The sequence below is a fragment of the Acomys russatus genome, chromosome 7, assembly GCF_903995435.1.
Source record: "Acomys russatus chromosome 7, mAcoRus1.1, whole genome shotgun sequence".
In the NCBI taxonomy this organism is placed as follows: domain Eukaryota; kingdom Metazoa; phylum Chordata; class Mammalia; order Rodentia; family Muridae; genus Acomys; species Acomys russatus.
The window spans coordinates 49,230,777-49,254,712 of NC_067143.1; the positions used below are offsets into that span (position 1 = coordinate 49,230,777).

Consider the following 23,936-nt stretch of genomic DNA (forward strand, 5'->3'; position numbering starts at 1 on the left):
GTGACAAGACAAAATATACAGGTTATGATAAAATGCCTTCCATTGTCAACCTGAGGAACCTTTATTCTGAAGGCAATGAGAAATCAGTGGCTGTTACTGAAGAAGTAGTACTTCATTGTCTTGCGTGTTTTATTTGTATGGTCAACAAATATTAAGTTGTATGATGAGGTAGGCATGACACAAGGCCATGGCTATTATGAAAGTGTTAGAATCTCTGCCTTCACTGCATTTGCAATCTAATGCCTAAGGAGCTGAGTGATGAGGGACAGACTGGTATGTTCCTGGAAATCCTCTGAAGTGCAAGGGGAATTGGTAAGAAATACTGTCGAGGATGATAGTTTTCAAAAGTGACAGAGCTCTGTAAGTCACCTTAAGGAGAACAGGAAGCATTGCTAAGTGGGGCAGTGGCAGAATGACATAGATGTTGAGAAGCAGGGCAGAGTCACAGGTAGTGACTAGGTTTCTGGCTTGGACAACTGTTAGGAAAAGGTCCTGACACAGAAAGTGATGGACTAAGGAATTTGGCTCTGGTTGCTGAGCTTAGCCAGCTGATAGGACATCTAAAGGAAGAGCCCAGCAGGTAAGGGATGACTGATGTATACTAGTAAACCCTGGAAGAACTGAACTAGAGATTGAAGTTTGAGAGTTGTCATCACTTGGGTGGCATTTAAAGCTTGGTAGTAGGCAATATTCCTCCAGAGAAAGGCTTAAAGATTGGGGGAAGTTAGAGGAAGGTCTAGAACTATATTCTGAGAATGAAGAGGTACACAAAGCAAGATAAAGCCAAAAAGTCAACTGGGAGTATAGAACCTTATCAAAGGCGTCTTCTCAGGCAAAACATCGTGTGTTCTTCCCTTGGTGCCATGGCTTCTCTGTCCCTAGTATAAACCCTCTCTTATCCACCATTAGAGAGTTCATTTTGCAAGCCTAATCGAATAATAAATGCATTGGTCCCGTTAACAAACATCCAGGTCACTAGGAGACCCTGTTATAGGAATTCATTTTGGAGATCAATACAGCTATCATGGATCAGCTTTTCCCCAGAGGCTCATTGGTTTTCTCTCTTCTGCCCTGACAGAATGCCCTTTCCAGTATTAGGAGTGACTAGAGAGTAATTAGTGCTGTAGAGCATTAATGAGCTGGTGATCCTGCCTTAGGCCATGTGGATGGTGCAGCCTGAAATAGGTCAGAAAACAGAGAAGCTAAAGAGCTTTGTCTCTTCTGATGAGATCTGAATGACCCTAGAAAGCCATCATCCCCAAACCTCCCTCCTGCCTAGCACACTACCTGAACTTATAGCTTTAAACCTTTACTTCTTGTTCACTGTTTTAATTTTTTAGGTACCATATGTTTTTCTTATATAGTCATGGTCTAAGAACTTTCTCTGTAGAACTTTATTAGGCAATGCTGGGAGTGTGTATGCAATAACCTCCCTGACACGGTTCTCAGAGACCAAGAATGAGAGAGCAGAGTGACCATAGATCCAAACAAAGAGTAAGCCAAAACCTGTCCGTGCCCGGAAAGGAAAAAAAAAAAAGCACTCAGGAAGGCTTTTGTGGGAATGTAATATCTGCACTGGATCTTGAAGTTTTCATATGAGCTTGCTAGAAGAATAGAGATGAAACCCAGGATGAAGGAACAACATACAGGAAAACAAAGAATCACAGAAAGGCTGCTGTGCTCAGGGGCTGATGATGCTTCCATCTGCTTTGCTTATGTGTGGAGAGAAAGCAGGAAGTAGGTCAGACTAAAGAAATGTGGACTAGGCTTAGAGAGCCAGCCAAATGAATAATGCTCTGGGCTTGGGCTGTAGTACTCTCGCCTTTATCTGCCCTTAAATCCCCCACTTCCTTTCTAACACAACAGAGGGGAGTTTGGGATAAGAAAAAACAAAGAAGGACCAGTGGAAAGAGAAAAGTGGGGAACAGAAGAAAAAGCTGTCCTTGGAAGACATGTAAGAACACCAGCACGAGCAAGGGTCTGGGCTGAAGAGACAGCTCTGCATTCATTTGTGCTTTTATCACCATCGCAGAAAGGTGGTCCTTAGCCTTAGCTAGTGAGTCTTCAATAAGCAATGTCTCATTCAGCAAAGCCAGAAGCTTTGATGGAGGTAATAATAGCATGAACCTGACATGCACTACAAGGCTTGGTCCTGGAAGCCTTGACTAGAGTGACAGGAGAATGAAGAGAGGACAGCCAGCCAGGCATGGTGGTACACAACTTTAACCCCAGCGTTCCGGAGACAGAGGCAGGCCTATGATATCTAGAAGTTAGAGACTAACCTGTCTACATATGAGGTCCAGGCCAACGAGAAGCAGCATGTGGTCATACAGAAAAGCCAGGATCTGATGGGCTGTGCTCATCCTAATAGACACCTGCAAACCAGAAGGTCAGCCCTGTGTGTCGTGTACAGTGCAGGAGCAGAAGTTAGCTAGTCTGGGTAGGAGGTCTCTGTAAGGCAAACAGCCTTAGGTTGCAGTCGTTCAGGAGGAAGAGGCTGAGGTTGCCAGTTTGTTTCCACACCCTGGCCAGTTTCTCACACACTGGTCCCTTATTCATAAACACGGTTACCTAGACCAGAGGAGGCTTTGCCATGCCTCTGAGCCTCACACAGGAAGTCTCACCAAAGCCATGTCTACAGTACACATTCACTCCGGACTTCATCTGCTCCCCACAGAAGCCACCAACAGGAAGGAAGCGTGGCACTCACCCATCCAGAGTCTAGTCTTGTCTACGGCAGGGTCGCTCTCCTGGAGGTGGATAGGCAAACCCCCTGGGGTGGGGCAGAGCAGGTCTGGGTCATGATAGTCTGGCCTTCAGGCTACTCCTGAGCTTTTCAGAGGTTCAGCTCATCCCCCATTCAACCAAGATGGTCATGAGGCCCAACCTGCCTCGCTGGGAAGACAGAGAGAATGAGTGTATAAAGGAGAGAATGCAGCAACCACATTACTATCGCTCATCAAAATACTTTCTTCTGACAACTGTCTTTAGGATAAGAATGCCTTCCCTTCCTTATGTTCACTCACAGACCTCTTTCTTCTTCCCACAGACTCCCTGAGAAACCTTTCTGCAGCCAGTCATGGTCCCCGCTCTTCTCCAGCTGAGTTCAGCAGCTCTAGTCATCACCTGCTCCGAGAGCGGAAGTCCTCAGCCCCCTCACACTCTAGCCAGCCCACTTTATTCACATTTGAGCCCCCTGTGTCAAGCCACATACAGCCGGCCTTGTCTACCAGTGCACCTCAGGAGTATCTTTACTTACACCAGTGCATAAGCCGAAGGACAGAAAATGCAAGGTAAGAGACCACATGGCCACCACGTGAGAAAGTGATTACTCAGGGCCTATTGCTATTCAGTCCCTGAATTTCAGCTTTAAAGACAAGGGAGTAAAAAGGCTTACCTTTTTTAGGGAAAGAAACACAAAAGATAACATAATTTTTGTTTCAATCTGTGTTGCTACAAAATCATCATTGAATTCCAGGGAAATTATTGTCTCATTATCAGCAATCATGTTATAAAATTTTTGTTTGGCTTGGGGACGAGAAGCATTGGAGGATAAAGTTTCAGAACTACAGCAGAACAGTCTATTTCTTTCTGGCTTTGAGAGTTCAGCTAAAAACCCTTAGCACTAGCTAGCGACTCCTTGTCTCTCATCTCTAGGGCTGTTCTGTTCCTCATAACAGCTACCATTCATATGTGTATGTATGTGTGAATGTAACCTTAAATGTATCCATGTAACCTTAAATTAGATGAGAAACATTTTTAAATTCAATTCCTCTGTTATGTCAGTGTATGAATTACGTTTCTCCTACCTGAGAAGAAGCAACTTATGGGAGGAAGGGTCTATTCTGGCTCCTAGTTTAAAAAGGGATACAGTATCACAGCAAAAAAGACACAGTGACAGGAGCCTGTGGCAGCTGGCTTTATTGTATCCATATCACGATGCAGAGATAAATAATGATGCCTGTTTTCTCCTTTTGATTCACTTCAGGACCCCATCCTATAGGATCATTCCCCTTACACACAGACCAGGTCTTCTCTAGTGTAACCTTTCTAGAAACCCCCTCAAAGGCACTATAAGAAGTGCATGGTGATTCTAGATGTAGTCAAGTTGGCAATCAAGATTACCCATCACAGCCAGCATGCTTCAAGAGCCCACCACTCCGGTGTGGCCTGTGGCTAAGACTAGACAGCAGAGATAGAAACTGTATCTATTATCTTAGGACATTCTAGGTACAGAAGCTACACTTGTATTTATTAGCTTTATTCTCATTGTTAGAAGAAAGAAGAACAGAGCTTTGCCAGAATAAATTTTCAACTAATACCATAGCCAGATTACAAATCATGTTTCTAAATTAATTTAGTAATATGTATTTCCTATTTTAAAAACTTAGGCAAAGGACCAGGAAGATGGTTCAGTGGATAGAGTCACTTACAGACAGGTTTAACGGCCTGATTTCAATCCCCAGATTCCACAAGGTGGCAGGGGAGAACCAACTTCCAAGAGTTGTTCTCTACTTTATATATGTGCTATGGCGCATGTTTACACACACACACACACACACACACACACACACACACACACACACACTGTGGTGGTTTGAATGAAAATGACTACGATATGCTCATATGTTTGAATGTTTGGTTTCCAGTTAGTGGAGCTGTTTGGGAAGGATTATTGGGTGTGGCCTTGCTGGAGTAGGTATGTCACTGTGGGTAGGCAGTTTTTAAAAGCTCATGCCAGGTGGTCTCTCTCTCCTTCCGCCCTCTGCCTGTAGATTAGGATATAAAGCTCTTCTCAGCTACTGTTCCAGCACCATGCTTATTTGTTTCCTGCCATGGTGATCATGGACCAACCCTCTAAAACTATAAGCAAGCCCCCAGTTAATTCTTTTTTTTTATAAGAGTTGCCTTGGTCATGGTATCTCTTCACAGCAAAAGAACAGCAAGAAAACACATGCATCCAAACAAAAGTATTAATATACCACTTCTTATGTGTGGAAATGTTTTAATGATGTCACTTGAACCAGTAGAACACACTGAGAGACAGCAAATGTGGATGACTTACCTCTGTCTTAATGTGATAAAAACAGAGGCATGCAATTAATATATAGCAGGTTAGGGCTAGACTCTGATTGACTCAGTTCTGTAATCTTCTCTATACCATAACACTCAGCTGTTGTTTTCCTAAGTCACCACCATTTATGAACTTTACAGATTTGTAAATTTGTCCTTTACCAACCTAAAGATGAAGGCTGAATTCTAAAAAGATAGAGTTAAGTAGCCCAGACCACTGAACTGAGCAATGGACCTATAAGTAGCACTTGCTTCTCCTGACTCACAGGTGAGAGACAGACAGGGCGATAAACTGAAAAGCATAACTGTAGGGCTTCCGAATCAGCCATATGCAGCTTAAATTCAGATTCTGCTGCCTCCTTTGTGATCTAAGGCCACCTATTTAACTCCCTTATCTGGAGGATGAGAATAGCTAATGCAGAGCTCACTAATAGTCATAAAATGCATATTATCTAGTACTTAGATACTCAGTTGTCTGTAGAATGTGTCCTCTTCTAGGGCATGTTATGATTATTTGGGAGCCCAGAATGAGAGATCACAAATTGATAATTCCAGTGGAGACGTAAGTACCTACTAGTAGCATCTTTAAATACCTGTAGATCTTCTTGAAATGATCGTTCTGGTTCAGCATGCCTATGCTCGGTCCTGAGAGCCTACCTTTTTAATAAACACTAGATACTGCCCAGTGCAGCTTGTCTGCAGATCACACTTTAAGTAGAAGACTTTATAAAATATTAACACTTCCCCAGACTTCCATGCCCATGAACTGCTAAAGCATTCGAGAACAAATGCACAAATAACTCTGCTGGAATTAGCAGTTACAGTACGCCTGTCCCACCCACTGGCTCTCTGGAAGCCTGTTGGTCTTCCTGGCCAGATTCATTTCTTTCATGGTTATTACCGGGGTCTTTTTTTTTTTTTTTTTTTTTTTAATTTCTCTCTAATAGAATTTGGAATTTTTTGTCTTGGACTATGCATTTTTTAATTAACATGTTAGTGCTCTTTGAGGTTATAGAGCAAATCATATATGGAAAATAAACACTTGAACAAGCTATTCATGGTAACACTGCCTGTAATACCAACATTTAGGAGGCTGAGACAGGATGATCAAGGCCAGTGTGTTTTGTTGCAAATTCAAGGTCAGTCTGCACTACATAGCAAAACCCTGTTGCAGATCATCTAATATTAATAGCAATAAGAAGAAATTTTAAAGAATATTAAACTGAAAAAAAGAGATTCAATGTCTCTGACTCTACCTATGGAGTTCTTAGACCATGTGATCTAAGATGTTCACCATGTAAACTTGGGAAGAAGTTATAAAAGTGTTGGCCCATAGCTAAGAAAATTCAGTATATAGGAATAGACCAAAATAAATGTAGATTTGGGAACCAGCCTAAAAAGGCTTTAAATGTTTTCGTCATTTTTTTTTTCAATGTATACTAGAGGAAGTAATGGTGAGTTTTAAAAGCAATGTAGAAACTTTAAAAGGCATTTTGGGATTTCCAGTTCCACTGAGAGCACAAACTTTGTTGAACTATGTCTCTATGAGTACGTCTAACAAAGTCGCCAATATAAAATATAAAACCCCAAATCTCTGAAAAGTTCTAAGGATATAACCCATGATGGCAGGGAAGGCACGGCAGTGGGCAGCTCTGCCTTAGCTGTGAGTGTGTATGGCAAAACTTGTTTACATCTCAGTGGATCAGGAAGCAAGTTGATGGAACCAGACGCAGATTTTACAACACTCAAGGCCTGCTCCCTCCCCACTAATCTACTTCCTCCAGTTAGGAACCATGCTCTTCCAAAACAACACCACCATCTTTATTATGTTGGTATGTTCATTTTATTCTTAGTGTCTTCAGGGCTTTATCATGAAGGGATGCTGAGCTTTGTCTAAGGACATTCCTGCATCTATTGAGATTATCTTGTGATTTATATGTGCTGTATGAAATTTATTGATTTGGATATGTTGAGCCATCCTTGCATCTCTGAAATGAAACCAACTTGGTCATAATCATTTTAATACAGTGATGACTTTGATGTGCGAGTACTTTATTGTGAATGTTTGCATCTATGTTCATCAGAGAAAACAACCAGTCGGTTTTTGTTGTGTTCTTTTCTGGCTTTAGTATCAGGTTGATACAGGCTTCACAGAATGAGCTTGGTTGTGCCCTTTCCCCTTCTGTTCCATAAAATACCTCAAGGAACACTGTGTTAGCTCTTCTTTAAAGAGCTGGTAGAATTGGCATTGCTTTGTTTGGGAGACTATCGCTGCTCCACTCTGATTGCTTGTTACAGATTGGTTTAAAGTATCTATATCCTCTTTGTTTTATGTTGGTAAGTCACTAAACTCCTGTCCATCTCTTGAAGATTTTCCCAGTTAGGGATATAGATTTTATTTATTTATTTATTTATTTATTTTCAGAAATCAGTGTCTCATGTAGGCCAGGCAGACCTCAACCTTTCTATGTAGCCAAAACAGACCTTAAACTCCAAACCTCCTGCCTCTGCCTCTGAGATATATATATATATATATATATACACACACATTCTTTTACTGTCTTTGTTTTTTGTTTAGAGACAGGACCTCACTAGATAGCCTGGGCTGGCATGGCGCTCACTACGTAGACCAACTGGTCTTAAACTCTTAGAAATCTGCCCACCTCTGCCTCTGCTTCCTAGAGTATAGATTTTCAAACTGTCCCTGATGAACCTCTGAATTTTGTTAGTATCTTGTTTAAATGTCTCCTTTCTTGCCTCTGATTTTATTAAATTGGAGCCTTTCTATTTCTTTTGGTTGGTATAGCTAAAAGTGTGTCAATATTTTGTTTTGTTTTCAAAGAACTAACTTTTGTTTCATTAATTCTTTGTGTTGCTCTTTTGATAAGTCCTGCCCTGATTTTTATTATCTCTTCATGTCTACTGCTTTTGAGTTTCTATTGTTCTTACATGTTTAGGACCATGAAGTGCAATGCTAGATTATTTATTTGAGACCTTTTAAATTCTCTCACAAAACACTCATAGCTAGGCTTTCTTCTTAGAACTGATTTTGCTGTGACCTTGGGCTCTGATAAGTTATGTTTTATTTCTATTTGATTCTAGTAACTTTTAAATTTCCTCCCTGGTTTTTTTTTTTTTTTTTTTACCAGCTCACTATCATTTACAAGTATATTATTGAATCTTTATATGTTTTCATAGTTTTTGTAGTTTCTTTTGATGTTAATTTCTAGTTTTATTCTACCATTATATGAAAAGTCACAGAAATTGCTTGAATTCTTTTGTGTTGTTAATACTTGCTTTGTAGCCTAAAAGTGGTCTATTATAAAGCTCTATGGCTGCTAAGAAGAATGTGTATTCCGTAGCCCTTAAGTGGAATACTCAGTAAGTATCCATTAAAGCCATTTAATATATGATACAAACTACTTCTGAAATTTTTTTTGTTGACATTTCGTCTGAATAACCTATCCATTGATTAGAATTGGGAATTGAATCTGTCCTCTATTAACATGTCATGACCTGTGTGTCCTTTTAGGTCCAGTTTTATTTGTTTATGATGCTGAGCACTACAATGAGGCATTGCCTATGTATCTACAGTTGTGACATCTTTGTGAAAGATTATTCCCTTTGTTAATACATGATTACCTTCTTTATGTCTTCTGATTAATTTTGGCTTGAACTCCACTCATGTATCAGAAGAGCCAACTGGCTTGTTTTCAGCTTCTGTTTGCTTTAACAGAATTCTTTCACTCAGTTCTGTCTTTGACAGTAAGTTGTGTTTCCTGGAGACAATACAAAGTTGTATCTTGTTCTTCACTCTTTATCTTGTGTGTGAGTTGGGGGCAGGGATCACAGGACAACTTCAGATACAGATTTCTCCTTCCACCCTGTTGGTCTGTCATTGCTTACTACTCTATATACTACTTGTGTTGGCCCAGAAGCTCCTGGGCGTTCTCTGGCCTTCACCTCCCATCACACTGTAGGAGAGTTGGGGTTAGAGATTCATGTTACTGGGGATCCAAACTCAAGTTCTTATATTTGTGCAGCAAGAACTTCCCCCCACTGAGCCATCTCCCTAGCCCTGGATGTTGTGTTAACCTAGCCGGCTAGAATGTGCTTCTGACTGTGGAGTGAAGGTCATTTACATTCTTATTTAGAGGGGCTCTACAGTTTTGTTCCTTGTTTTTCTAATTGGTTGGAGGCTGGCGCTTGTTCTTTTCTTTCTCCCACATGTGTTAGGGTTTGACTGGTTGACTGGGTGGGACGTGGCTCTTCCCTAGCTTGCCTTTGTTCCTCTATCCTTCTCATGAACCTTGCTGCTTCATATGGTCTCATAAGTGAGGCTGTCCTCCTCCCTCTTTTGTGTAAGGCCCTTTCAGTTATCTTCTGCAGTACTGGCTCAGTGATCATGAATTGCTTTAGTCTCTGGCTGTCGTGAATGTCTTAATTTCTCTGTGGATTTTAAAATTAAAATACAGCAATTTTGGTTGATAGTTATTCACTTTCAAGGCTTGAAATACACCATTACATGTTTTCCTGGCTGTTATAGCGTTTCTGTCATAAAGTATGTTATTTCTAATGTGTTTGCTTTTCTGAGTTGGTCTCACTCACCTTTTAATGGTGCTCTTTGTTTTGAATATTTCGTATCATGGCTATGATGCAGTGAGGGGGTGTCTTCTCTGGGAAGACCAAGAACTCTGGATGGCTCTTAAGGCTTAGATGTCCATTTCTTTCCACAAATTTGCAAATTTTAAGCTATAATTTCACTGAATAGATTTTCTGTACCTTAGTTTTTCCCCTGTGGGGTCTTAGATTTGGTCTGTTGATCACATCTCAGAGTTCTTGCATTACTCATTTATGTATTTATTTACCCTATATTAATTATGAGTGTTGTATTTCTTTGATCATGTTCTCCATCTCTGACTTCTCTCTTCTGCGTGGTTGAGTCTCTCAGTGATGCTTGCTACTGATTGTCTATATATTTGCATTCACCTGAGGCATGAAGATAAAAAATTCATGGCCAGCTTAAGCTACATAACAAAACTCTGTCTCCAAGGGGGGAAATCAGTTCTGCATGATCTCCAGATGTCTAATTGTGTAGTGTGGTCAGAATGTGGACAGGCTTTCATCTTGCCATACTACTATACCAGTATGGTATGACATAGTACCTGCTCCAGAAAAAGGGGCATTTGCCATTTTAAATGCACTTTCACATTACTTGGTTCACATGATCACCAAATTCTTATCCTTAAAGTTATTTTTGAGTCAGGGCTATGAAAAGATAATCCCAGCACTTGGGAGGCAGAGGCAGGCAGATCTCTATGAGTTCAAGCCCAGCCTGGTCTACAGAACCAGTTCCAGGGCAGCCATGGCTAAACAGAGAAACCCTGTCTCCAAAAGAACTGAGAGAGAGACAAAGAGAGAGACAGAGAGAGAATAATAAATAAATTACTAAGATTAGTAGCTTTATATCTATGCCCCTCCTTTTTATTTGTAAGGTACCCTAGCATAAAGCAAAAGTAAATTTGGCATCTCCTGGAAATAAACATATGTACTATTTATCACTATTTACTATAGTAATAGCTTCTATTCTTCCTTCAATTACGAGGTAATACATATTTCTGTTGAAATAACAAGTTTTCAAAATCCAAGTCTTCCACTCAGCTAAAATAAGTAACTGTTCAGAACAGCATCTACTGCCAAGAAAATAGTTTTGAACTGTTGTGTTAAGACAGAACTCTTTTGTCTTTGTAGACAGATTAGTTTCACTGGATTTATTTTTGCCCACTAGTCTTTGGGGCAACACTATAGATCCTAGATTGTGTCTGTCTTCTGTTTCAAAGATGCTATTAAACCTGTTAGAGGTGATACACTGAGGCAGGTCACATGCCCAAAGAAGCCATAATTCTGTTGAAAGCTGACAGGGCAAATTTCAAGTAATAAGATTCCAATATCATGGGCTAGAGAGATGGCTCAGGTGTTAAGAGCACTGACTGCTCTTCCGGAGGTCCTGAGTTCAATTCCCAGCAGCCACATGGTGGCTTACAACCATCAATAATATAATATGATGCCCTCTTCTTCTGGTGTGCAGGTGTACATGCAGGCAACTATTTGTATACATAAAAATAAATAAATCTTGCATGCCTTTAATCCCAGCACTCAGGAGGTAAAGGTAGGAGGATCTGGCCTGGGATACATAGCAAGTTCCAGGACAGAGGAGACTCATTTAAAAATCAAACTGGTCCTTCTATCATATTTAGAGTCTAGCAGGGGAAAAATCAAAATCATAGTACAGTGTGAGTCATAAGAGTATATGAAAATGTATAAAAAAAGAAAAGTGAAATTATGTGGCTAGAAAAAAATAAACTGTTTCTAAAAGTCAAAGAGATATTAATACGGAAGCACAAAGAGTGTGGTAGCCCCATCTGCCATGTAGCCCCTGCAGCAGTCAGCAGCCAGGAATGGCAAGAGAGGCTCTCACCAGCCTATCAGTTCCAGGCATCCATCCACAGAAGCATCTCAAGATGTCATGGTAGCAGTCCTCAGTTAAGAGTTACATGAAATTAGGTAAAGCTATAGGGGTTATGAGTACTTATATTTCATTCTGTTGATTCTTACCCAAAAAGAGCACTCGCCATTTGAGTAGAAATATATAGAACAAGGTGATTACTTTATTCCACTACTTTGCCTGGTGAAGCAATGATCAATTCCCCGCCCCACTCTGCTTCAGTGTGATCTGCAGTCTTCCAGGCCAATGCCTTCAATAGTGCATGGTTTGTCAGAAGTGGAAAACAGAGGAACAGATAATGGGCACATGACAGTGTAAGTTAAGTGTTATAACAGAATCCCAGAGCACTGTGGAAGCAGATGGAGATGGGATCCTAGTGAAAGTGGGAGCAGGAACCAGCTGCACCTTTGTAAAGAGAAAGCTTTTGTGACATTAGATCCCATTCCCAAGAAAAGTGAGTGATACAGGTGCTGGAGCATAGACAAGAAGGCTATGTTTGTGAATGCGCATGTCGCTCTACAGCGGGGGATTCTGGGGCAGAGGAGATCTGGAGCACAACTTAATGTATTCTAAAGAGAAGGGTTTTGACCAGGAATATGCCTCAAGATAGAACATTGGCCTAACATGTACAAGCCCTGGTTTAATCTTCAACACCAAAAACAAAACTAAGGCGCCAAGACTTCAATATACTAGACCAAAGTGTTTGGGCCAAGTTCAGGGGAAAGGATGGCAACATCACAGTTTCTTTACTCACAGATTGATGTAATCATGCACCTGCTCTTCATCCCACCTACATTCATTAGTTACTGTGTGACAAATACTAATCTGGGTACAAAGGGGGTGATTATGACATAGTTTCTTTTCTCAAGGAAGTCAAAGTCTGGTACAGACAAGCAACAAAAGGCATAGTACCAATAACAATTGATATTTGCTCCCAGAACAGAACTAAGCAAGTAATGGTTATGCTCAGAGGTGTGGAAATTACTTTAAGGAGTAAACCATCTGTGCCAATTGTGGGGAATCTTTACCTTGCCAGGTTTAAGTTAGAAGCTTCCAGTCTGGTGTGGTGATATGTATGTAATCACATTACCCAGAAAGCTGAAGCAAGAATATCATGAATTAGAGGCTATCACAGACTACACAGTAAGACCCTGTCTCCTAAGAAGAAAAGGTCAGCAAGGCATGGTGGCACACGCCTATAACCCCAGCACTTGGGAGGCAGAGGCAGGCAGAGGTCTAGTGTACATAGTAAATTTGATGAGTGAATTCTGGTGTATCAGAGAGAACCACTGAAATAAACCTAGAGGTTTGGGTACAGTCCTAAGGCATTGAGACTATACTGATAACATCTGGATGGGAAGTCTGGGAAAGTAAGTATCAGCAGGAGGCAGACAATAGATTGGAGATGAGTCATTAGTCCTCTCATTGATCCATAAGAAAAGCCAGCAGGAAGTGAGTTGGAGTGGATTCTGGAAGACCCAAACAAGTCCTGAGAAATGAGTCTGGGTAACTCATTCCTTGTGGTTCCCCGAGACTGCAGACAAGATAGACATGGACGGAAGAAGGAAGGCACCGAGTCCATTCTGGACTGCGTTCATTGTTACTGCAGGACACCTGCGATGTTCTGCCACTGCTCCAGAGTCTCCCTGACTGCCAGCTTTTTTATACAGCTAAGCCCCAAGCTAACTTAACTTTTTAAATGGACAGATACCATTGTGTGATTGTTACTACAATACCAGCTTCTGGTAACCACAGTTGCACCCTGCTTCTATGAGATAAGTGATTTGGATTCCACAGGAGGGAGATTATGCAGTGTCTGCCATTCTGTGCACCTTCCCTTCTAGCATGCTGCCTCCAGCCTGAGCCTTGGCAACGTAAGCTTGCCAAGTTGTATTAGACGTCTTTGGCCACAAACTGGAATGCCTTTATTTTGTCTTGCTGCCCTTCTTTCCAGACTCACTCAGATGTGATGTCTGTGGACTCCACCCCATCAGGCAGGGCTAATATGTGGCCACTGACAGACTCATACTTGACTGTAGGGATTTGCAGGGATGGCACCTCCTGTGATTCCCAAGCACAAAGCAGGCAGTACCTCTGTGTCCATTGTGTCTGGCCTAGATGGAAAAGAGGACATCAGCAAGTGTTTGTCAAATGAACGAATCAGATAAGGGCATCTGGCAGAGGGTTGAAAATTCAAAAGCAATAATAAATAAAAAGTACCAAAGACAAATATGAATATTCTGTACCTGCCATTGATTCTCCTGCCTCAGCTCTGTTGTTCATGTATCCTGGGCCATAGCTGTGGGCATGGTTACGTGTATGGAATTGATTGGAAATGGAGAGAGAGAGAGAGCACAAAAACCTAGGGACCAGGTCTGATAAATATTTGGGGACTAAAACAGTACCTTTAGCCATCAATGGCCCAAATTAAGGGGAACCTGGCCAGCATACATGGTTCCCTACATCTGTCTAAACTTCTGGGCGCTGTTTTCTACCACCACCTGGTGGCCACATCTATAAATAACAAGTTCACAGTGAGGGTGCTAAGGGACCCTCAGTTCAAACACCACCCAGCAGAACACACAAGCCTGAGTGTGAACCTGCACCTTATTCTGGTAAGAGATCCAAGAGCTTGTTTCTTTGTTTTTGAGGATACTCTGGTCTACAAAAGAGAGCATTACTGCTGAAAGGGTCGATTCCCTGTTCTGCCCCCTCAGATGAAATCCTCTAAAGGGTCATCATAGAGAGAGAAGAGCAAACCTGGCTCCCTGCTGCTCTAACCTCACACTCCAGTTTACCCAAGTACCCAGACTTGTGAAACGAGCAGTTTATAGAGCCTATGATCCAGGTGGACCCCTGGATGTTATTGAGACTTACTAGGTCACATCTGGGAGAACAGCGTGATGCTGCTCACAAGTGTGTCAGTCACAGTGCTAGGGCCAGACATAAGCTGCCCTCTTTAATGCCTGCCTTACTTCCCACAACTGCCATTTAGAATCATAAAGATAATACCACTTTCTATCCTGAATATAGTTCCCAAATGGAAGTCATTTTACCTACTTATTTTTAGATTTCTGGAAAGAACCAGATCCTCTCAAGCCATGATCCCTGGTAGAAGATACGCCTATAGCTTAAGTTTAAACCAGTTCTTTAAAAGTGCAAGCATCAATGCCCATAAGCTGCCTTTACTTTAAAGAGAAAAACTAACTCAGAGAGAAAATGACTTATTTTCTCCCACAACTTGTGACTGTCTCATAGCTTTTACACACGTGTGTGTCCTGTGGTAGTTCAAACAGTGAGTAGGTCATCAATGTGACTAGTTTATTTATATCTCTGGGGCCCAGAAATAATCTTGTTCTCTGATAAGGACATCCATAGGTGTCAAGAGTTAACAAAGGTTAACATTACTGGACATGTATAAGCTAGACACACCAGAGTTGACTTCCTAAAGAATCTTCAAAGTATGGTTTTAATAATTGTTCTGGAAATACCTAAAGTAGATGTCCCAAGATCACAGTTAATATGTGGCAGGAGCTAGGTAGACCTGAGGTCTGCCTGGCACCTCAGTGTTCCCACACCAACTACCTGCATAATGCTTTAAACATCTTCTGTCCTCTTCTCACTGCCTCCCCTTCTCTTCTCTCTTTTAGGAGTGCCAGCTTCTCTCAGGGCACCCGGCAGAAGAGTGATACAGCAGTGCAGAAACTTGCCCAGGGCAATGGACACTGTATCAACGGAGTCAGCGGTCAAGTCCATGGTTTCTATAGCCTTCCCAAGCCAAGCCGACACAATACAGAATTCAAAGACAGTACTTATGACCTCCCCCGGAGCCTGGCTTCACATGGCCACACCAAGGGCAGCCTCACAGGGTCTGAGACTGATAATGAGGATGTCTATACATTCAAGACACCCAGCAACACCCTGTGTCGGGAGTTTGGAGACCTCCTAATGGACAATATGGATGTTCCAACCACCCCTCTCTCAGCCTACCAGATCCCCAGAACATTCACACTGGACAAGAACCACAATGCCATGACAATGGCCACTCCTGGAGACTCAGCCATAGCTCCCCCACCTCGCCCCCCCAAGCCAGTTCAGGCAGAAACACCTCGATGGGGCAGCCCTCAGCAAAGACCTCCAATTAGTGAAAACAGCAGATCTGTAGCTGCCACTATCCCCAGGCGCAATACCCTCCCTGCAATGGACAACAGCCGACTCCACCGAGGTCAGTGTAATCTCTAGCTGAGACTAGGGGGCCAGGAAGTGGCCCAGGTATTCTCAGTGTATTGCTAGCCCTTGGTCACCCCAGGCCAAGGTAAGCTAAGGATTGCTCAGTTCTGTGATGCAAGCTGAGGCATCTTCTGTGCAGTTTCCATAACAGTTAGTCCTCCGCCCAGCTGTCAATGTGACACCCTCCCTGGCAGAAGTGTAGTAGACTCTGTCTTGGAGATGTTGATATTTTGGAGTTGGAGTTGGAGGTTTAAATCATAGTGTCTTATTTATTTAAAAACTAAAACCAAAAATGTAAAAAACAAATTTAGAAGATCAGCAAACTTAAAATATAAAATGGGATCTTCAGGATATTTTCATGTCAGCAAAATCTCTGGTTAAAGTCTGACCTTGGACTTGAACCCCTGAGTTCTACCCTCACTTATCACAGATGAATTCCAATGCTGCACATATTCTCTGTTCAGTGAGCTCTAGAGCTCACAAAGCCTTCTCCTTCCTGCTATGACAGCAGCAGAGATGAGTCGAAGGCCTACGAGGCCAGGCACCCAGCTTAGAGCTCTACAGCCAGTCAGCTCTCTGAGCAGTCACCGGTGCTTTGGAACCATGTAACACATACACGACATGTCCCTGTCCTTCAAAGCTCACCTCATACTGGAAAAAGAAAGCCAACATACGTAACTAGTGTAAACGCCATTCCCAAAGTGTTCCCAGAGGTGAAAGTGGGCCAAGTGGGAGGTGTTAGAAGAGCCCAGGCTGAGGTCAGGAGGCCCCTCGCAGATGCCGCCTACGCAGAACAGACATGAAACCCATGTAGAGCTCATGATCAGGGGTGTGAACAGCAAGCAATACCCTGTTCTTCAAGGGCACGCCAGTACCTTTGGGAATATCAGGAGAATGGCAGGGACAGGAAAGCATGAGTTTAAATCATCTTCCTTCCTTCATCACAGCTTCTTCTTGTGAGACCTATGAGTACCCAACACGAGGTGGTGGAGAGAGTGCCAGCTGGTGTGCTGAATCTGTGAGTGAGAACGTTAGTCCTTTCCTGGGAAGTGGGGTTTAATCAGGGCCCCTTGGGTCAGACAGGGTAGGGAAGAAGCCACACCCCATGTAACTAAAAGTGCATCATCCAAAGAATGATGGCATTTCCCTCAGGACCTGCCTACTCGTCCCAGCCCAAAGTCCTAGGGTGGTATTTTTGGAAAGTAAAAATGATACCCTCATCGGGTCCTGTGACAAACTACAATAAAATGAAGCAGACACACTCCAGTAAAGGTTCCTCTGGGGCAATAGGCCTGCTCACCAGGTATCATATGGAGTTGGAACATAGCAAAAATGGTGGCAGATGACAGCTTACATGAGGATCTGAGGCTGCCTCTAGAATTGGTTGACCACAGTTGTCCAAGTTGAAGGCAAGCTGATCAGGCTTCAGTACAAGCCCACTGCAAAGACAGTGAAGCAGCAGCATAGGCAGACAGATGTGCTGTGCAATAAGTGAAAGTTGAATGGCCGTGGTTAGGGCCGCTGCACCACTATGCGGGTCTGTGACTGCTCTACCATCAACTTGCCATGAGACCTTTGTGCCTGGGATGAGCCCAGGTCCACTGGCTGCTGGACAGGGAAGTGCAGCTGGCAAACTCACCTTTCAGAGCCCTGGTCAGGGTCTAGACTGACTTACCAGTGGTGAATCCTCAGCTGTGCCTGGCCTGGCCTGCCTTCTGCCTTAGCCAGGCATCTGGAACATGAATATTCCTAGCCACAAGCCATTGACTAGAATATCCAGAGTTTTGTACTTAAGTCTTATCACAGATTATACGCAGCTCCCAAGAGATCATGTAAACAAGAAGTAACTTGCAGAGCTCATTTCCCTACCCTACTTCCTTATTTGGTCTTCTCAAGGTTTCCCTCGTAGCTTCTAAGTGTAGCTAGCCAACTGGGACAACGTGTACAGTCTCACTATTTCTCTTCACTAGTTACAGGGTTTTTGTACTTTATTTTTTCAGCCAGGAAAGTCTGTTGTGGGTCGATCAGACAGTGCCAGCTCTGATGACAACTACGTGCCCATGAACCCAGGTTCTTCTACCCTTCTGGCGATGGAACGAGCAGGGGACAATTCCCAGAGTGTCTACATCCCAATGAGCCCAGGGCCCCATCACTTTGACCCACTTGGCTACCCATCCACAGCCCTTCCTATTCATAGAGGCCCTAGCCGAGGAAGTGAGATCCAGCCACCCCCGGTCAACCGCAACCTCAAGCCTGACCGAAAAGGTAAGTCCCCTCTTTCCCCAGTCTCGTCTCTGGAAAGCATTTGCTTAGAGATTGGGGGGGGGGGGTGCAGATAATGTAAATTCAGACTTCAGATTTGTTTATAAGGAAAGCACCTGAGATGCTTCACGTAGTCCGCCGCAGGTGTGCAGTAGTACATCTATGACCTGCGTGAAGATCAGGGAAAAGTGCTAGAGTCCAAACTAGGTTTCTGCTGGCCTTGGCTGAGATTCAAAGGAAGAATAGGCAAGTTGGACAGAGATGGTACTGTGGGTCTTACCAACAGGGACTCTGAACATGTGAAATTGAGGCTAACAGGGTCATGTACCATTTACTTTCCTTCACTGTGATTTGTATAACACTGTCAATAGCAGTAGTCACAATCACCATCCATCTTTATTCTGACTACAACCTGTTTTTATTAGAAGTCACAGACCTGGGGACAATCTCTATTGTCAGACCCTGAGTCCCATTTTGGATGCTGGAAGTCTTGATTATCACACAGAGTTTGATACCTGTGGGAGTCCTGAAACCAAGTTATCTGTGTGGCCTCACTCAGCCTCTGTGTAAAACTGATGGCCTTTGTAAATGCATGTTGCTTGTGTGCTGCATATGTGTCTACCTAGTGTAGTGACTGATTCCTGAACTCTGTTCTTGCTGTAGCAAAGCCAACACCCCTTGACCTGAGAAACAACACTGTCATCGATGAGCTCCCCTTCAAGTCACCTGTCACCAAGTCTTGGTCCAGGGTCAAGTGAGTGTCTATAATCAGGAACTTGGCATCAGAATTGAGTGGAGCGATAGCTGCCTTGATGCTAATGCTATCAGAATGTTTTTTCAGTTTCCAGTCTTTGTTACAAAATATATGGCATAAACGCTTTGGTTCATGGTTTCAGGCTGTGGTCACTTGGCTCATGGTTTGAGGTGGCGAGAACAGGCCTGTCCTGCTGCCTCTTGTTCCAGCCCCTGCCTACTACTGCACACATGCAGCAACACATCTGTTGCTGTACCACATGCCAGCCATCTTCCGTGTTTTATTACTCTGTCTCTTACTCTTGGGAACTGTCTTCCTCATCTGTGAGGGGAAAATAATTAAAAGGTCCCTATATTAGATGTCAGTCTGATAATGGAAGTGTGAAGCTCTGGTGGCCTGTGTCTCCTCACGGTTCACTCTTTTCTCTGTCCAACAGCCACACCTTTAACTCCAGCTCCTCCCAGTACTGCCGTCCCATCTCCACACAAAGCATCACCAGCACAGACTCAGGAGACAGTGAGGAGAACTACGTCCCTATGGTGAGCTCTCAAGCATTCACTGGACTGCCTCCATTTCAGATCATGGCTGCCTTGTACTGTATGGGAGTCATCATCCTGCTGCCCACCCTTCCCGGACACACGAATGTCAAACCACAGCGCTTGTCAGCTGTTAGAGACACACAGCCTTGCCGCCCCCCCCCCTGGGGGGGGGGGTCTGTCATTCTCACTACTGTAATTCAGGTGACATCATGATGGGAGTCCCTGGAGACACACACAGATACTTAACTCCCTCTGGTGGTGACAGCAGTAGTAGAAATACACACAGAGCATGCATGCTACAGTTCCTCTCTGAGGTCACTGAAAGGGGCACAGCTGCTAAGGTTGCAGAGATTCAGAGAACAGATCAATCATTCAAATGGTATCACCTCTTACGACAGTCAGACCTTGGCCATGTTTTTGACAGGGCTGAGTGTGGTGGCACATGCCTTTGATCTCTGCACTCAGGAGGCGCAGGCAGATCGCTGTGAGTTCGAAACCAGCCTAGTCTACAGAGTCTAGGACAGCCAGGGCTACATGGAGAAACTGTCTCAAAAAAAAACCAAGAAACCCCTGAAGACAGGGCCTTAGAGCCTCTCACACCAAGAATGGCTGAAGAAATGAAGGCTTGTCACCCAGAAACAAGCTGACTGACTGTTCCAGTCACTATGGAGAAGGGCAAAGGGGACCAGCTGCTTGTGGCCAGGTGTGACAGGAAGCTCTAAATCTCTAAGCGTGGGACAATGTTGTTTATCAGAGACCTTTGAACTGAGGCTGAGTATGAAGGAGAGACAGTACCTAAGACTTGCCCTGAGCCTCTCTAAAGCAGGGGACAGCCAGGTACATGGATGATTAGCCCAGGTTTGGTAGTCAGAACATATCCCAGGATCCTATCACACACCAGCAGTGCAAGGACAGGTGACTCACTCTACTTCCTGATCCTAGTTTCTTAGCCTTCAGCAATGTCAACAGTAGTAATAACGACCTTTCAGGACTTCTGTGAAAACTTAAATGAGAATATGAAAAGTCACTGTTTATTGGCTCAGTGCGGGACATAGTAGACAAGCTCTTGCTCTCAGAGGTTTTCCAAGTGATGGTTTGGGCTGTTAAGCTTACTTAATTTTACTCTCTGTCATAGCAAAACCCAGTATCTGCATCACCTGTTCCCAGCGGCACTAACAGCCCAGCTCCAAAGAAGAGCACTGGCAGTGTGGATTACCTAGCCCTGGACTTCCAGCCGGGCTCCCCAAGCCCTCACCGCAAGGTACCTGGAGGTTGGGGACTAGAGAACTCGTCCCAGCAGCCCCTTTCCAGAGATATTTTATATGTGACTTATTGCTCTTTAATTGGGTTGCAGAGCACCAGTCCCCTCTGTCTATACCATCAATCTAACCCCATCTCCTTGCCATGGAACACACCCCCAGGGATTACTCACAATTACAAATGGGTTCAGTGAACTATCTAAGACACAGAGATCCTGTCTCCCTACCCTTTTTGAGAGAGACACAGACAGACACTGTGACTGTCTGGATAAGGCCCAGAGCCCTGATGGAGACACAGTATCCCTTGGAAGGGACGTCAGGGCCTGGGAAAGCTTCACCAAGAACCACTCTCAGCCCAGGCACCAAGAAGGAAGTCCACTTCAACTTCCCCTTAGCATGTTGTAAGGGCTCTGTAAGGCCTGCTGCTTATTGTCATCCAACACAGCTCTCCGTGGAAGTGTGGACAAAGAAAGATGGGTGGCAGCATTAGTGAAGCCCGGGCCCAGTAGCAGGGTCCAGGAATGGTGGGTTACCTTGAGAGCTGAAAAGCAGGTGTCAGCAGGCTTGGTGGCACCAGCAGATGACTAGTTCACTTAACACAGACAGGACCTTGAGGCCTTTCAAAGAATAGCCTTCTATGTAACTCACAGTCATTCCTTCTGTCCCCTCAGCCATCCACATCATCTGTCACATCGGATGAGAAGGTAGACTATGTCCAAGTGGATAAAGAGAAGACCCAGGCCCTGCAGAACACCATGCAGGAGTGGACAGATGTGCGGCAGTCCTCAGAACCTTCCAAGGGTGCCAAGCTGTGATAAGGGGGCCGCTGAGCTTAAGGGCCATAAGGCAGCTGCTCAGAGCTGGCTCTTCTTTGTCACCTCCTTCTCCATCCCTACTTTTCCACACCTACTTTTCCACACCTCCTCTCCTCTGTACCACTTTCAGCCTTTAAAGCACTCAACATCAGGGACCCTGACCCATTAGAGGCAAGAGCCTGATGGAGACACTCTCTCTGCCACCTGGGGTCCACCTATGACTTCTGTCAATACTAGCTGTGCCTCCACCACCTTAGTTAGGGGCTGTTGCCAAAAAACAAAACAAAACAAAAAAAGGCCTACTGCTTTGGACCCATCTGTCTGCTGCTTGGATGCTTGGAGGGAGGGCTGAGGCGCTGAGCAAGGCTCATGCCTGCTCACCGCTCTCTACTCTCTACCTCAGGGCTGCTTCTCCATCCCCATAGGAGGATGATATCCCAGGGAGTCAAGGACCAGCAGACCAAAGTACACATGGGCTTTCATATCCCTGCTAAGGCAAGGTGCCACAAGAAGAAATGGTTAATAATGGAAGTCAGAGTTGCCTTGAGTGATGAAGAAATAAGTCCCCAGGCACAGGAGGGTAGCTGATAATCTGCAGGGTGGTACCCAATATCAAGTCATGATGCTGTAGACTGGGAAAAGCAAAGGAAGGAGAATTAATCACGACAAGCAACCACGAGGAACAAGGAACTGGGTTTGGGGTGACAAAGCCTGGAACTAAAGAACTGCCACTCCGTGACAGGCAGTCCTCTTCCCTGGACCCTGATTGAGAGAGAAGGCAGAATGGGGAAGACAGTAAGGGGTGACGCAGGGGATGGGAGGCAGTAGGTACAGAGCAGTGCAGGGACATTGCAGCAACGGGGATGGCACAGGAAGTCTCTAGTAGGAGTGGGGTGCAGAAGATGACTTAGGGGCTGGAGCCAAGCAGGACATAGAGCATGTGGAGAGGTGTGTCCACAGGCCTGACGGAGAGCCCAAGGCCACGTGCAGGAGTGCAGCAGGGGGCAGAATGGTGAACCACACTTTGACCAAGGAAATCTAGGCACCACATGAGGGGCTGGGTGGTGGCTTATGCCAGGGAGAAGCACCTCTGATCTAGTGCCAGGTATTTTGCTCAAGCTCTTCGCATCTGTTGTCCTCAGCCGCAGGGATGGCAGAAACTAACCGTCTCTTCCCATGGCTTCAGAGGTCACCAGGGAAGAGATGAGCAGCAGACATCACCTTAGGCTCCTAAGATAGGACAGGGAGATCTCAATGTGTTTGTGTTGAAAGTTGTTGACCAAATTTTCAAACATTTCAGAAAGCAAAAACTACAGGGCAAACCAGCATTTCTCATTTTGTCCTAGATGAAGAGGCTATTGTCACCTAAAGACTAGGACTTTCCGGCAACTTGGGGTACACCTCGCCTCTCCCCGCTAGAGAGCCCTGTCTAGGAGTTCCTCGCAGGAGCCCCTGTTCTCACATCAGGACACACCATTTAGTAATGTTTGCCACACTCTGCATTACAGATGAGCCATACCTTGTCCCTAACTGGAGGTCACAGTAAGAAAAGTAAAAGATAAAGATGGCCAGCAAGTACATAGAAAGGGAAGGCACTAAGGGAGCCTGGGCCAAAGGGAGAGCAGAGTGAGCTGTATGCAGAAGGGGTAGGCAGGACTGGGTCCATGGGGGAGACAGGAGAGATGAGGGACAGGAGAGATGAGGGACAGGGATGCCTCAGTGTTGGGAACAGAAGGTCCTTAAAGGTATGAAGCCAGCAGCCTCAGAAGCGTGCACTGTCACACGCAGGGCTGTGGTCGGTTACACTGAGTAGGGTTACAGGGTACTTGTCTGGCTCTGCCCATCTTCATGGTGCCCTTCAACTTTCAGTAGACTCCTATATGGCTAAGCTTTGCCCTGGTACTGCTGGAGCTTATAGCAGGTCCAGATATCACTGGCCTCAGCAGCCACCCCACAGACCCCAGGATGCATGCTCTGAGGCGAGCATGCCACATATCGGGTCTAGTTAGTCTCAAGGCCTCTGCCTTGCTCTGGTTCCAGCCTGTGGAAAGTTGACCTCTGGCTCACAATTCCCAGATTGCTAGCCAATAGAAAAAGCCAATTCCATTTTTTAAAAAATCTTTTGGCTTACCCATAGGTGAAAGTTCACCTCCCCTAGACTGCCAAGGACTGAGACCCGTGAGTACTCATTGTCTCTCAGCTACCATAGCTCCCACAAGTACCTGTCCTGCAGGGGCGACTCCTGCTCCACCTGTTTAGTAGGAACAGTGAAGAAAGGAGACGGCATCTCCATGAGACTTGCCAGTCTGACATGGGATGGTCACAGCCGATACTGTTGCTGTAAGAGCCTGGGTGATCCTTCGAAGGTCTGGGTCACTGGGGAGGGGCAGCACACAAACAGTAGCTTGTTAATTGCCTCCCTCCCTCCCTCTGTGGGTTTTGCGATACTACCTTTGACTCAATGAAACCAAGCCACATTCCCAGAACAAGAGCACAGCT

At 44.5% G+C, this 23,936-nt stretch overlaps 1 protein-coding gene across 1 annotated transcript in view; it reads left to right on the forward strand.

The window, feature by feature from the left end:
* Gab2 (GRB2 associated binding protein 2) overlaps positions 1-21,527 on the forward strand; it is a 147,005-nt gene extending 125,478 nt beyond the window's left edge. The window contains exons 3-10 of the mRNA XM_051148958.1: positions 3,050-3,293; positions 15,229-15,803; positions 16,756-16,826; positions 17,809-18,073; positions 18,734-18,824; positions 19,261-19,363; positions 20,499-20,624; positions 21,294-21,527. Of these exons, the coding sequence (XP_051004915.1) occupies positions 3,050-3,293; positions 15,229-15,803; positions 16,756-16,826; positions 17,809-18,073; positions 18,734-18,824; positions 19,261-19,363; positions 20,499-20,624; positions 21,294-21,437 (1,619 nt within the window). The 3' untranslated portion in view covers positions 21,438-21,527. The remainder of the gene's footprint in view (positions 1-3,049; positions 3,294-15,228; positions 15,804-16,755; positions 16,827-17,808; positions 18,074-18,733; positions 18,825-19,260; positions 19,364-20,498; positions 20,625-21,293) is intronic.
* The last annotated feature ends 2,409 nt before the right edge of the window (positions 21,528-23,936 follow it).